The sequence below is a fragment of the Erythrolamprus reginae genome, chromosome Z (genome assembly GCF_031021105.1).
Source record: "Erythrolamprus reginae isolate rEryReg1 chromosome Z, rEryReg1.hap1, whole genome shotgun sequence".
NCBI classification, from domain to species: domain Eukaryota; kingdom Metazoa; phylum Chordata; class Lepidosauria; order Squamata; family Dipsadidae; genus Erythrolamprus; species Erythrolamprus reginae.
In genome coordinates, this window is record NC_091963.1 from 122,207,576 (window position 1) to 122,222,162 (window position 14,587).

Sequence of the window (14,587 nt, forward strand, 5' to 3'; positions counted from 1 at the left end):
CAATTAGTGCGCGCACACATGCATACATACACAAACTACATACACAAACAAACTGCATGTGCTTTCTCAACTTCTCTTCTTTTTATACACCAATGACTGCATCTCAAAAGATTAATTTCTGAAGTTTGCAGATGAAACAGTGATTGGTCTTATTCAGGACAACAACGAATCAGCATACAGACCAAGGTTAAACAACTGAGGCTTGTACTGCAATTGAAATCATCTTGAACTAAACACACTCACAACTGTAGAAATTATGGTGGATTTTAGGAGAAATACTCCTATACTACCACCTCTTACAATACTAGACAAATATAATATTAGTAGTAGAGACCTTCAAGTTTCTAGTGTCTATAATATCTCAAGACTTAAAATAGACATATACCATCAAAAATATCATCATCAAAAAAGCACAACAAAGAACCAATTCCCACAAAATTGTCAAACTATTTAATAAGACTGTATTACTATTTTATCTCATCTTTTATATTACTTATTTCATTTTCTAATTATGATATAAATTTGTTGCTTGAATTTTTAAGATTTATATTATTTTATTTTATTTCTTAGCACAATTTATGTTGATTACTTATTTAATATCCTATGACTATCACAAAGTGCTCTATCTTATTATTATCACTTAAAGCTTTTTAGATTTGTATACCACCCTTCTCTCAGGACTCAGGGTGGCTAACAGCATTTAATATAACAATATAATACAAATCTAATGAAATTTAAATTACAATTTAAAAATCCAATATTTTAAAACAATCATACCAGTTCAATCATACAACACATATCTCGTTTCATTGCCCAGGGGGCTGAGACCTAATTACCCAAGCCTGGCGACATAGGTGAGTCTTAAAACTCTTATGGAAGGCAAGTAGGGTGGGGGCAGTGCAAATCTCCATGGGGAGCTGATTCCAGAGGACTGGGGCTCCCACAGAAAAGACCCTTCCCCTAAGCCCTGCCAGGTGGCACTGCCTGGCTGATGGGACCTGGAGAAGACCAAATCTGTGGGACCTAATCGGGTTGCTGGGACTCATACGGCAGAAGGCAGTCCCACAAGTAATCTGACCCAATGCCATGTAGGGCTTTATAGGTCATTATCAACACATTGAATTTGTCCAGAAACCAATTGGCACTCAATGCAGTGGAGTGTTGGAGAAATATGGGCATGGCTAGGGAGGCCCATGACTGCTCTCGCAGCTGCATTTTGCATAATTTTACATTTCCGAACACTCTTCAGAGGCAGCCCCTGTAGAAAGCATTGTAGTAGTCAAACCTCAAGGTGATAAGGGCATGAGAAACTGTGAGCAGAGACTCCCTGTCCAAATAGGGCCACAAGTAGTGCACCAGGAGAACCTGGGCAAATGCCCCCCCCTCGCCACAGCCAAATTATGATGGCCCAAAGTTAGCTATGGATTAAGGAGGATGCCCAAGTTGCATACCCTCTCTGAGGGGGTCAGAAGTCCTCCCCCAGATTAATGGACAGGCAAATTGACATGTCCTTGGAGGCAAAACCCACAGCCACTCTGTCGGGGTTGAGTCTGAGTCTGTTAATGCCCATCCAGACCCTAACAGCCTCCAGACACCAGCACATCACTTCTGCTTCACTGAGTGGACATGGCGTGGAAATGTATAGCTGAGTATCATTAGAACACTGATGGCAACTCACCCCGTGCTCTCAGATGATCTCACCCAGTGGTTTCATGTAGATATTAAACAGCAGGGGGGAGAGAACTGATCCCTGAGGAACCCCAGAAATCCCTCCCTTGTGGATTCTACTTCTACTTCTACTTCTACTTCTATTTATTTCTATTTCTATTTCTAATTTGTTTGGAAAACCAGTGCATATAGAAACATATATGTACATCAGAATCTGCAGGTTTCACAAGAGTATTAAATAAATATTCATTTCAATTAGAAAGACCATCTTGGAAACAATTAGCTTTTTTCTTTAAAAAAATCTTTCATCATTTTTAATTGCATTTCTCCAAGCACTCATTACATCTTTATTGCGTAAGGTATATATTATAGGGTTCAAAAGTGGGGTTAAAATACTATATATTACTGGAATGAGTTTAGCTTGATTTGAAGAATTATTGTCATTTGACTTTGAGTATGTAAAAAGGGCACTTCCATAGTATAAAAGGACCACTGTGATATGGGAGGAGCAGGTAGAAAAGGCTTTTTGCCTGCCTTCTGAAGAGTGCATACTTAAGATGGTTGAAATGATATAACCATATGACAGAAGGATGCATGCCAAAGGAGTCCAAGCTATAAAAAAACCAATGGAGAGCAAAAGAACTTGATTGAGAGAAGTGTCTCCACATGATAATCTCAGCAATGGAGCAATATCACAGTAGAAAGCATCCAGGTGATTGTTGCCACAAAAGGGTAACTGGAAGGCAAAGGTGGTATGTACCACTGAGTTGAGTAAGCCACCAGCCCAGCAAGCAGTAGCCAGTTGGAAACAAATTTCTTTGCTAATAATCAAAGTGTAGCGTAGAGGATTGCAAATGGCAACATAGCGGTCAAAGGCCATCACTGCAAGCAGGAGGCACTCAATGCCCACAAAAGAAAAAAAGAAATATGCCTGAAATGCACAGCCCATATAGGAAATGCTATTTTTCTCTGAGAGTAAATGAGCCAACATCTGGGGAATAGTGGTGCTGGTATAGCAAACGTCCAGGAAGGAGAGGTTCCCAAGAAAGAAATACATGGGGTTTCTGAGTTTCTGATCCATTAATATCATTAGGACTATGAAGGTATTCCATAGCACAGTGAAGAGATAAATGATGAAGAACCCAGTGAAGAGCAAAAGATGGATCTCTTGCAGATTTCTAAAGCCAAGTATAATAAACTCAATCAGTTCAGTTTCATTTTGTACCACCATGTCTCAATGAAAATATGCCCTATTCCTATAGAGAAGAAAATATTAAATATATACATGAAATTTAAAACAATATAAAAGAAAATATGGAACTGTTGTGTTTTCAATATAATATTTTCAAGGCAAATGAACATTATTTGGCATAAAACACCCCCCAAAAGTTTGAGAATTATCTATTTTTATTCCTCATGTCATTAATTAAATCAACTAAGTTTCTAAAAATGGCTTAGCCTCGGCATAAAATCTGAAGCAGTTTTCATTTCTTATATTGATTGCATACCTCTTTACCCTAGGTCTTTGAGAAATGTTCAACAATATAGCGATAAGAAATGGAGCACATAATTTTTTTTAAAAAAATTAAGTACAAAATTTATTTTATAATTTTTAAAATACATTTGTTTCATTTGTAAGATGCATGGGCCTCCCATCTTATTTTATCTTTTATTTTATCTTTTTTCTTTATTAATGAAAGAACAACACCACAGTACAAATGTATCTACAAGTAGAAATCATAAAGGAAAAATTTAAACATGGAGAATATATAAAGACAATCAGACATATGGATACGTAGATTTTGCACTAAATCTTGGTATAATAAAAAGGGGGAAAGTAAAAAGGAAGAAGAGAAGAAGAAGGGAAAGAAAAGTGAAAAGCAACTGTACATATATACAAGAGAGACAAATCAACCTCTTTGTTGACTTCCGTTTCTCACAGCATTATAGTCTATTCCATTGATTATTGAAGTTTTTATGGTCATAGATTTGTATAAAACAAAATTCAGTTTCTAAGATTAAAGCTTTATCCTGTTAGAGCTGTCTAGAAAATCATTTCTGTATGATTTTTAACATCATATGCAAAATTTCTAAGTTCTTTTGTCATTCAGTCATGTTTTGAGATTCTTTTTCTGGTCTAGCCAGGTGAACCATTTTTCCCAGGCTTTGTAGCATTGTGATTCTTTTTTGTCTTGAAGTTCCAGGGTCATGGTTGTCAACTCAGCACATTCCATTGTCTTATTAATAAAAGGAAAAATCATGGGGGTATGGTCAAGTTTCCAATTTTGAGCAAAGGCTATTCTTGCTGCAGTTAAAATGTTTATTAACATTTGTCTTTCCTAGAAGGAAAAATTCTGGGTTGAATGGGATAGATTTGAGAATAATTTGTTCCAAACATTTTTTTATTTTTATTTTTAGCCAGAAGGTTTTCGAATCAGGACAGGTCCACCATAGGTGGTAGTAGGATCCTATGTTCTGCTTGCATTTCCGGCAAGTTGGGGACATGGATGTAAACATTTTGGCAAGATGGGTGGAGGGAGATGTCACCTATAAAACATTTTATAAAGATTTTCTTTGTAGTTTGATGCTTGAGTTAATTTATAATTTAAAGTCCAAATTTTCTCCCATTCTGTTAAGGTTACTGGATGTCCAAAATTCTGGGCCCAGGCAATCATATTACCTTTATCTTGTTAATCAAAGAGTTTAAATTGTAATAAAAAGCTATAAAATTTGGATATTATTTGTTTGTCTGGGCCCATTAAGATTTTATCTAGGGTATTTATTTTTTGGAAGCCGTATTTCACCTTATCTTTGTGGAGCACAGAATTTTTAAAGCACTAAGAATAAAATAAAATATTCAACTGTTCCAAATCTTCTAAACTAAAATCAAGTACAAAAGCCCCTAGATGTTGTAATCCTTTCTCCAGTATACACATTGTGATTTCCACAATTTCTTTGTTCATTTCTGAATAGAAATCCCTGTTTGTACAAGAAAAAATATGTTTTGCATTGAATAAGAAGCTAGGGTACTTACATTTGTTTGAAATATTACAAAAGTACCTGTCACCTGTCTATTCATCATCTTCTATTTATCAACATCTATCTCTAAGTAAAAGCAGACATTTGTAGTCTCTTCTAGAATTAAATATGGAGACAACTTTTATTGAGATGCAAATATCTTGTAAACAAGATAAAGACTTCTTTTCTCTAAAGTGCTGAAACAAACCAACTCTCTTGAGGTTCTTCCAGCCTTATTAGCTTTTCTCATTCCTTAGAAATACCTACAATTAAATAACAGCTAAGTTGAACTTCTAGGTTAAACAAATTATGCCAAACAGAATTTATGCTAATATTTGGGTCTTGTAGCAATGATATAAATGAAGAAGCCACATTTATTTATTTATTATTAATTGGATTTGTATGCCACCCCTCTCCGAGGACTATACTATAGAAGCCACATACTATAGAGAACATATGTGTCAGGCTCCAAAGGTCAAGAAAGACATGCTACATTACTTTAAAGCAGTTTCCTTTATTGTTCCACACCTGTAGACAGCAGTCTTGCCAAATTAAAGCAGCTATTGGTATCACTGAACTCCTAAGTAGAAGCTATCTTGACCATTTTTCTCTCAAAAAACCCTATTCAATCTTCCCCTTCCCTTCCACCTGTGGAATGCTGCCCCGCCCTCCTGGAAATCCAGACTACATTCCATCACAATCTGGCAGTTTTTTAAAACAACTATTTAGAGATAGAATAATTTTTTCTGAAATTTTTCTTTAGTTACAAAAAGTAACAGCAAAGTGGTAGATAGCAGATAGGATATTGAAAAGAATCACAATTATGTTCAGACAATATTTACATCATATTTATTTGTGAAACTTGGTTAAACACATATCTCCCTCATTCCATTATCACAGTAAGAGACTATCACATTTATCAATCTGATCATGAAACCCGTAGAGTAGGTGAAGTTGCAATCTTCTATAAGAAATCACTGTACCTAAAGAAAGTCAAAGTTATACAAAAGCTTTATCTCCCAGAAATTATCATATGCAAACTGACCTTAGATACCACACTTTGATTCCTTCTATGTCAAAGAGCCCCTGATTACAACATCTCATTTGTTTGTTTGTTTGTTTGTTTGTTTATTTATTTATTTTGTCCAATACACAATGAGGGTTTTAGTAGGTATATACATATATACACACACACATAGTAAAATACATGATGAAGGTTATAGAGGAGATACTCATAGTAAAATATATCTATGAAAGAATAGAAAAGAAGATATAGTAATAGAACATATCAATGAAAGAATAGAAGAAGAGATATAGGAATAGAAGAAAGGTATAGGAGATATAGAAGAGCAATAGGACAGGGGACAGAAGGCACTCAGATTCCTAAGAGGTTAGTAAGGGGTGTGAATAAGTGCACTAGAGTGCATTCCGTCCCCTGTCCTATTGCTCTTCTATATCTCCTATACCATTCTTCTTTCCTATATTTATTCTATTATTTCACTAATATATTTTATTCCTATTTCTTCTCTTCTATTCTTTCTTAGATATATTTTACTATGTGTATATCCTCTATAACCTTCATTATATATTTACTATATGTATACCCAATATAACTTTCATTGTGCAATGAACAAAATCAATCAGTAAATAAAATAAATAAATTAGCTCCTTAACTAAACTTTGGTCTCTAGCCACAGTCATCCCTATCTTCAAAAAAGGTGATCCAAGTATCGTTGAAAATTTCAGGCCAATCTCATTGTGTTGTCTCTCTTGCAAAGTCATGGAATCTATCATTATACTCCACCTTGAAACTAATAACCTACTTTCCAACAAACAATTTGGTTTCAGAAAAAAATTATCCTGCAATCTGCAACTCTTACACTGCAAAAACATATGGACTACTCAACTTGATCAGGTAAATCAATAGATCCAATCTACCTAGACATTTGTAAAGCCTTTGATTCAGTAGTTCATGATAAACATTTTAACTGAAACTAAAATCCTATGGCATCTCTGGACCATTACATGATTGGATAACAGCATTCCTGTCTGATAAACAACTAGTAGTCAAAATAGGTAGTGTCATATCTAATCGTGCTCCTGTCATCAATGTTTTGGGACCAAGGCAGTGTTTTAGGACCAACACTCTTCATTCTCTAGAAAAATGATCTTTGTGACCTTATTATCAGCAATTGTGTTTCCTTTGCCAATGATGTTAAAATATTTAATACCGCCGATTATACTGCTACTCTTCAAAAGTATCTTGACCATATAGCTGAATGGTCTAACAACTAGCAACTTCAAATCTCAGTGAAGAAATGCTCTGCCTTATGCATTGGCAAAAAGAATCAGAACACAAATACAAACTTGGTGGAAATGAACTTGTAGATGACCTTTGCTATGTCAAAGACCTTGAAGTATTCATATCCAATGACCTAAGTACCAGAGCCCACTGTAACAACATTGTCAAAAAAGCATTGAGAGTTTTTAATCTAATCTTCTTCTTCAAAAACATTGAACTGCTAACCGGAGTGTACAAAACTGTCAGACAAATTCTAGAATATAGTACACTTGTATGGAACCCACATTGCATATCAGACATAAATACAACTGAGAGAGTCCAGAAATATTTCACTCTTCCTCTTGCAACAACACACCTTATTCTATTAGACTTGAAATACTGGGATTAGACAATTTACAGCTACATCACCTCCGATCTGATCTAACAGTAGTTCATAAAATCATATCATATTAGTTAAAATATTTTAACTAATTGAAAGTTCTGCCTATCAAATATCTGAAAGTACACAAAAAGCACAGGGGAATACTGACTTCTTTTCTTCAGTAACTGGTACTTAGAAATATGTAGTTCGTTTCTGAGAATACCATTTTTCTCCTAAATATAACCTACCCTGGTTAGAATTCAAGCCCATTCACCTGGCTCTCTGTCACTTCCAACTGATGGTATTGGATCAATATTTGCTGGTCAGGACAGACAATGTTGCTGCCAAGGCACAATGGCCAGGTTGGAACAAGATCCAGGTCTCTCATGGAAGAGGCCAGTCATCTGGGCCCCTAGGCAGAACAGCATTTGTCTTCCATTTGGGCAAAGCATATTTGGGGGGGGGGGTGATGAACATGCAGGTGAACTGGCTAAGCCAAGCCTCCAGGGATCATGCTGAGTGGATCATGCATCAGGACTTATTCTGAGAGATGACAACCATCTTTGGTATCCTGGATGTAGGCATATTTGCCACCCTGCACAATGCCCAGGTTCAACAGTACTTTGCCACCTTTGTGACTCCAGGGGCATAAGCTACCAATTTGTTCCCCTTGGCCCAAGGGCCTGATATATAAATTCCCATTGCTCCCACTTCTCCACTTGGTTGTATAGAAGATCCTATCAGAGAAAGTGGAAGTCAGTCTGGTAGCCCCATATTGGCCACACAAACCATGGTTTGTGGATCTGCTGAATCTTTTGGTGACTCCCCCATGCATGTAAGGGCTAATGCTTTCCCCCATCCCTTTTTTAAAAAGAGAGGAAAAAAGATGGAAGTGAAACATTTGAAAAGTGATTTTTCTGTCCCCCAAAATGCAATTGAAAAGTGTAAGGGTGGAGCTGGCACAGAAGAATTCTACTTGATTCTGTAAGAAAAGATACAATATCCTAAAAGGAAAAGTTTCCCACCCCATTAATAAAGAACCCCCTAAAGAGAAAGCTAAGGAAAAGAACACACAACACACTAAAAAGTAAAAAGAATACCACATCATCTATTTTTCTATGATTTTATATCATTAAAGGAATTTTAAGCTTTTTACAATAGAATAGAATAGAATTCTTTATTGGCCAAGTGTGATTGGACACACAAGAAATTTGTTTTGGTGCATATGCTCTCTGTACATAAAAGAAAAAAGATACATTTGTCAAGAAGCATGTGGTACAACACTTAATGATTGTTATAGAGTCAAATAAGCAATGAAGAAACAATCAATATTAATAAAAATTTAGGATACAAGCAAGTTACAGTCATACAGTACTAAGCGGGAGGAAAGGATAGGAATTATGAGAAAAAACTAGTAGAAATAGAAGTAAAAACAGTGTTGAGGGAATTATTTGTTTAGTAGAGTGATGGTGTTCAGGAAAAAAATGTTCTTGTGTTTAGTTGTCTTGGCGTGCAGTGCTCTGTAGCAACGCTTTGAGGGTAGGAGTTGAAATAATTTGTGTCCAGGATGTGAGGGGTCAGTAAATATTTTCACCGCCCTCTTTTTGACTTGTGCAGTATCCAGGTCCTAAATGGAAGGAAGGTTGGCAGCAATTGTTTTTTCTGATAGCATCTTCTCTTTGGAAATCAATAAATCAAAATATGGCTAAGCAATTTAAAGGTTTTATAGATCAGCTATCTGATGGATGATATTTGAAATATAGTTAATATGTGTTAGATAGGGCGAATGGAAGAGGCAGACAGAAGTGGCTTCAAAATAACAGCTCTTTATTTGGCAACTATTTACAACCCAACAAAGGGTCTGTCTGACAGCCAGCCCTTTTTATACGGAGCCGCCAGACAGTCTAAGCAATTAGCACTCAGTATTTTCCCTCCAGAATGGAGGACCTGACTGAAGCCTATGCATTTCAGTCTGAGAATCTAACAATATGCATACTTTCTTTCTCATTCGATTTATAGTTAGTGATGAGTATTATACAATACATGTGAAAAACCTCCTTATATACAATTTAGATTTTTAGTCAAATTAATTTAAAACTTTGGAATAGGACTTTTCTTTATGATGATATATGAGGCTTTAGATTATCAACTAATTTCTCAAGATAAGGAAAAGTAGTGTGAGTCATAGAGCTATTGCTGTTGCTGTCATTACTGTAGTTACAATTACAAAATAAGTATAGGAATAAACCTTCCTTTTTATAACCTAGTCTGTTATTTAAACTTCATGTTTCCCCCTAGAATCTTGAAAATGTAATGAATATGCATATATCAACAACAACAACAACAATAACAACAAGTCTGAGTCCTTGGAGAAGGACAGCATACAAATCCAATAAATAAATAAATAATAGTGTCTTCAATTTACAACTGAGAATAAAATTTGAAGAATAATTTATTCTGTTATTTAAACCATGTTTTCTCCATGTTTGTGAGCCGCCCCGAGTCTTCGGAGAGGGGCGGCATACAAATCTAAGTAATAAATAATAATAATAAATAAATAAAGAATGAAGAATCCTTATAATCTTTAAGTTGAATCAACATAAATCTGAAAAAAAATGCTTGGAAGTATCAGGGGTGATTAAACTTGTAGTTTATTAGTACACATAACTACACTCAAAACTCAGCCACACTTGTAACATGATGCTTCATAAAAAAAATACAATGTTGAACTCCAACATTTTATGATCACTCCCGCCTAAGGTTCCTATAGCTTCAAAACCTCTTGTTATTTCATATCTGTTAGGGAGAATTAGTCTCTGTTAGGGAGAATTAAAATTTTATTTTGAAAGAATGGAAAGTTTTATTTTTTGGTTAAATAATTACACAATATTCATTGTGATCTTATTGATTTTACCATTATCAGCACACATCAATGGAAATTATATTTGAAAGCAGTAGCTTGTGAAATATAAAGGCAACTTAAGACTATCCATTTAGTTGATTCTTAAAGTTATTTTTAAAAATTCCTGGAAAACATGAAGCCAATTCTTTGGGATTGGGCGGCATAGAAGTCAGATAAATAAATTTAAACCAAAGAATACCTCCAGTTTTAGAAGTGATTTGTGTATACTTAATTTGGTGAGGGATGACTCATGTAAATTCTTGACTACAAATGCAGGATATGGTATCACCTGATGATGCATTGATAACCATTTAAATTTGATGATATTCAAGGAAAGTATATATTTCTGAGATTCAACACAAGGTTTCCAGTTATTTAAAGAATTCCAAGGAGCCATGGAGATGACCTTGGAGAAACCAGCCAAGACTGTTAAAGAAGAAGTATGAATTAAGTTCAAGTGGACAGAAGAGTCTGCAAACCAGAATCATACTACACTGCTCAAAAATAAATAAATAAATAAATAAATAAATAAGTAAGTAAGTAAGTAAGTAAGTAAGTAAGTAAGTAAGTAAGTAAGTAAATAAATAAATAAATAAATAAATAAATAAATAAATAATAAAGGAAACACTTAAGCAACATGATATAACTCCAAGAAAATCAAACTTCTGTGAAATTAAAGTATCCACTTAGGAAGCAACACTGACTGACAATCAATTTCACATGCTGTTGTGCACATACAACTTTGTATAGAACTAAGTATTCAATGAGAATATTTTTTTCATTCAGATGTGTTATTTGAGTGTTCCCTTTATTTTTTTGAGAAGCATAGTTTTCTTCCTCCTGATCACTCTTCTGATATGAGAGTGAGGGAATGGAAAACAGTCAGCCTTGTAAGATACCATTTCTATATTATCTTTATTATCAAGAACAGTATACTACAAGCCAGATGTTTAATCTCATCTGCTATTCAATCTTCTATACTCATAAGTTATGGTGTCCTAAAATTGTTTTAAATTTATACAACAAAAAGTAAACCAGAAAAATAAAGTAAACTGCCAAAAATTCTTTCTACTCTATACTAAACAACATTCTTCTACATACATATTTTACAATGAATAAATTGTGCATTAGAATAAAATAATAAGCAAATTATCATAAACTTTAGGAAAAAGAAATACTGAACATTGTAATATGTACATTTTAATTATGAAAATAATCTTGAGAAAAAATTATTTATATTTACCTATTATCAAATTATCTATCTAATATTATAACTTAACTTCTTTAATTGTACTTCTCCAGGCATCTTTTACATCTTTATTGCGTAATGTATATATGATAGGATTTAAAAGTGGAGTTAAAATACTATATATTACTGAAATAAAATTAGCCTGATTTGAAGAGTAACTAGAATCTGAACTCAGGTAAGTGAGAAAAGCACTTCCATAGTATAGAAGGACCACTGTGAGATGGGAAGAACAGGTGGAGAAGGCTTTTTGTCTTCCTTCTGAGGAATTCATACTTAAGATAGTTGAAATGATATAACCATATGACAGAAAGATGCATGCTACAGGGGTCCAAGCAATAAAAATCCCAATGGAGAGCAAGAGAATATGGTTAAGAGATGTATCTCCACATGATAATCTTAGCAGTGGAGCAATGTCACAATAGAAGGCATCCAGGTGATTATTGCCACAAAATGGTAACTGGAAGGCAAATGTGGTATGTATCCCTGAGTTGACTAAGCCACCAGCCCAGCAGGCTGCAGCCAGTTGGAGACAAATTTCTTTGCTAATAATCAATGTGTAGCGTAGAGGATTACAGATAGCAACATAGCGGTCAAAGGCCATCACTGCAAGCAGGAGGCACTCAATGCCCACAAAAGAAAAAAAGAAATATGTCTGAATTACACAGCCCATATAGGAAATTATGTTTTTCTCTGAGAGTAAATGAGCCAACATCTGGGGGATAGTGGTGCTTGTATAGCAAACATCCAGAAAGGATAGGTTCCCAAGGAAGAAATACATGGGGGTTTGGAGTTTCTGGTTCATCAATGTCACTAGGATAATGAAGGTATTCCATACCACAGTGAAGAGATAAATGATGAAAAACCCAGTAAAGAGCAATAGACGGAATTCTTGCAAATGTCTAAAGCCAAGTATGATGAACTCAGTCAGGTCAGTTTGATTTTGTATTTCCATATCTCAATGAAAACAAGAATTATTTCTATAAGGTATAAGAAAATCAATTTTGGTAAGTTTAAAAATATACATATAATTAAAAGAAGCATAAAACAAGAAATATGACATATCTGTGGTTTTAGTGTAATCTTTTCAACATAAACATTGTAAATGCAATGCATCAAACCATTTAAGCGCAGCATCTTTCTTCTTTTTAATGAATATATATATATATGCTTTTTTAAATTAGTTACAAAACTAATGGAAGTAGTACTGAAAATAAAAAGAAAGAAAGCAATGTATGGTCCAAAGCATGGAAATCAGATTAAGAAAAAACATTTTCTCTCTCCTTCATAATTAACTCAATAATCAGCTAACAATCAGTCTCTAATACATTTACAAAAAATAAAATTTAGAGGGAGATAAATTCAGCAGAAGTAATTGAAAATACAAATTCTTTATTATCTTACCAAAGACACAGAGACAATGTCACTGTGGGTACAGCTGTGAATTTCATTTGTCATTCATCATTCAATGTTCTGGGCTGCAGGAAAAAATTCTTCAACAAGTTCATTCAGCATGATATTTCAGAAAAGAGGAGGCATTAATAATAATAATCTGAGACATAGAATAGTTAGGGTTTCCCTTTTCTCCTGAATATTTCTACTAATAACCTGAGATATAATGATAGGTGCTGCACAAACAATAACATTTTGAACAGTACATACTTTTCATCAGGGGTGGGCTACTGCCTGAACAGGGGGGAACGCAGTGGAGTAGCAAAAATGGAGCTCCACCCCAGAGCACCCAATTTGCACTGAAAGATGTTGAAAGAAAATATAGGGTGTCCTACATAAATCATGATACCACAGTGTGGTAGTAAAAATTTTGGTAGCCCTTCACCACTGTTCACCTAATTTAATACTAACACTTTTGATATGAAGCATAATAATTAATTAATTAATATTGCCAAAACAATTATGTCTATTTCAAGGAATAAAATGTCACAGTGACTGTCTTTTCCCAGTATGTTTTATAAAGTAACATTTATTATTTATACAAACATGCACAGCACAAAGATCTCTAGGGATTTTCTACCCAAGATAATATCACCTTGTTTTCCAAAGAGCAACATATATTACATTGATTGGTGAAAAATAAAATATATTTTAAAATGGTTATTTCATTTCATGTTTCATTATGTCCAATAAGATGCAACAGAGGGAATTGGGTTTAGCTGAGTTTTATAATAAACCTCTGAATTCTAATTACCAGCATAAGAGAAATATAAAGTTTGTCTGAAAAAAAATAGTTATGTGCGAGCTTGACAATAATTTTGCAAATTGGTAAAGGGCAAAATATTTATACGATCTTAAGAGAAACCAGAGAAAATTACACCTAACTACACCTTCTACTATTTCTTCTCTGTTTTTAATATTAAGTCCTCTCCAAGCGCCCAGAGAAAGAAAATGCTTTGTTCGCTCTGGACTGCCAAAGTCTCCTTAAGCACCACCAAATGACTCCTCTGGCAACCCAGAAAAGCCCGAGGTGGCCAGGATTGAAGGGGGAATGGCAGGAAACTGGCTGGGTCTTCATGCTGCTCTCAAATTTCCTGGGAAATTTTTCTGGGCTCGAGTTCTTAAGTAGAAAATGGTTCTTAAGAAGAGCCAAAAAACCTTGGTTCTTATTTAGAAAAGTTCTTAAGTAGAGGCACCACTGTATACTCCTATGGCCATTTCTTTCTTTTTCTCTTTTATGCTAACCCATATGCATTCCAGGAGGTTTTCTTCTTTGGTTACATGTAATTCTGTAGCAATATAGTTGTCCTTAACATACAGTGCAGCTCCACCTACTCTTTTTTTGTGGTCTGGGGTTTTTTTTTTTTTAAGAGTTTGTATTTTTGTATCAATATTTTGCAGTCATGCGTTTCATCCCACCAAGTTTCTGTTATTTCAACTATGCTGTATCTATCTTTGTGTAATAATATTTCAAGTTCACCCTATTTATTTCCCAGACTTTTTGCATACGTGTATAGGCACTTGAGATTTTTGTGCCTGACTTTGGATGTGCTCCTATTTGATGTTTGGATTTGTCTTTCTTCCCATCCCTCTTTAGTTCATTATTTGCCTTGCTTACTAGTGGGGGTTAGGTTCTGG

At 34.6% G+C, this 14,587-nt stretch overlaps 2 protein-coding genes across 2 annotated transcripts; both read right to left on the reverse strand.

The window, feature by feature from the left end:
• Window positions 1-1,960: 1,960 nt before the first annotated feature.
• Window positions 1,961-2,899, reverse strand: LOC139153981 (olfactory receptor 5V1-like). The gene has a single exon (XM_070728409.1). It carries the CDS (start codon window positions 2,897-2,899, stop codon window positions 1,961-1,963), a length of 939 nt encoding a protein of 312 aa, XP_070584510.1.
• Window positions 2,900-9,531: 6,632 nt separating this feature from the next.
• On the reverse strand, window positions 9,532-12,452 carry LOC139153982 (olfactory receptor 5V1-like). Its single transcript, XM_070728410.1, has 2 exons — window positions 11,532-12,452; window positions 9,532-9,612 (listed from the first exon to the last, which is right to left on the reverse strand). The coding sequence occupies exons 1-2, from the start codon at window positions 12,450-12,452 to the stop codon at window positions 9,532-9,534; spliced, it is 1,002 nt and encodes a 333-aa protein (XP_070584511.1).
• Between the last annotated feature and the right edge of the window lie 2,135 nt (window positions 12,453-14,587).

Excerpts from the sequence above, each read along its gene's own strand:
- LOC139153982 (XM_070728410.1), bottom strand. The coding sequence starts at position 12,452 with ATGGAAATACAAAATCAAACTGACCTGACTGAGTTCATCATACTTGGC. Across the intron at positions 9,613-11,531 it reads GGAGAAGTACAATTAAAGAA|GTTATAAAAAGGAAGGTTTA; the intron begins GTTAAGTTATAA and ends ATAACAGACTAG.
- LOC139153981 (XM_070728409.1), bottom strand. The coding sequence starts at position 2,899 with ATGGTGGTACAAAATGAAACTGAACTGATTGAGTTTATTATACTTGGC.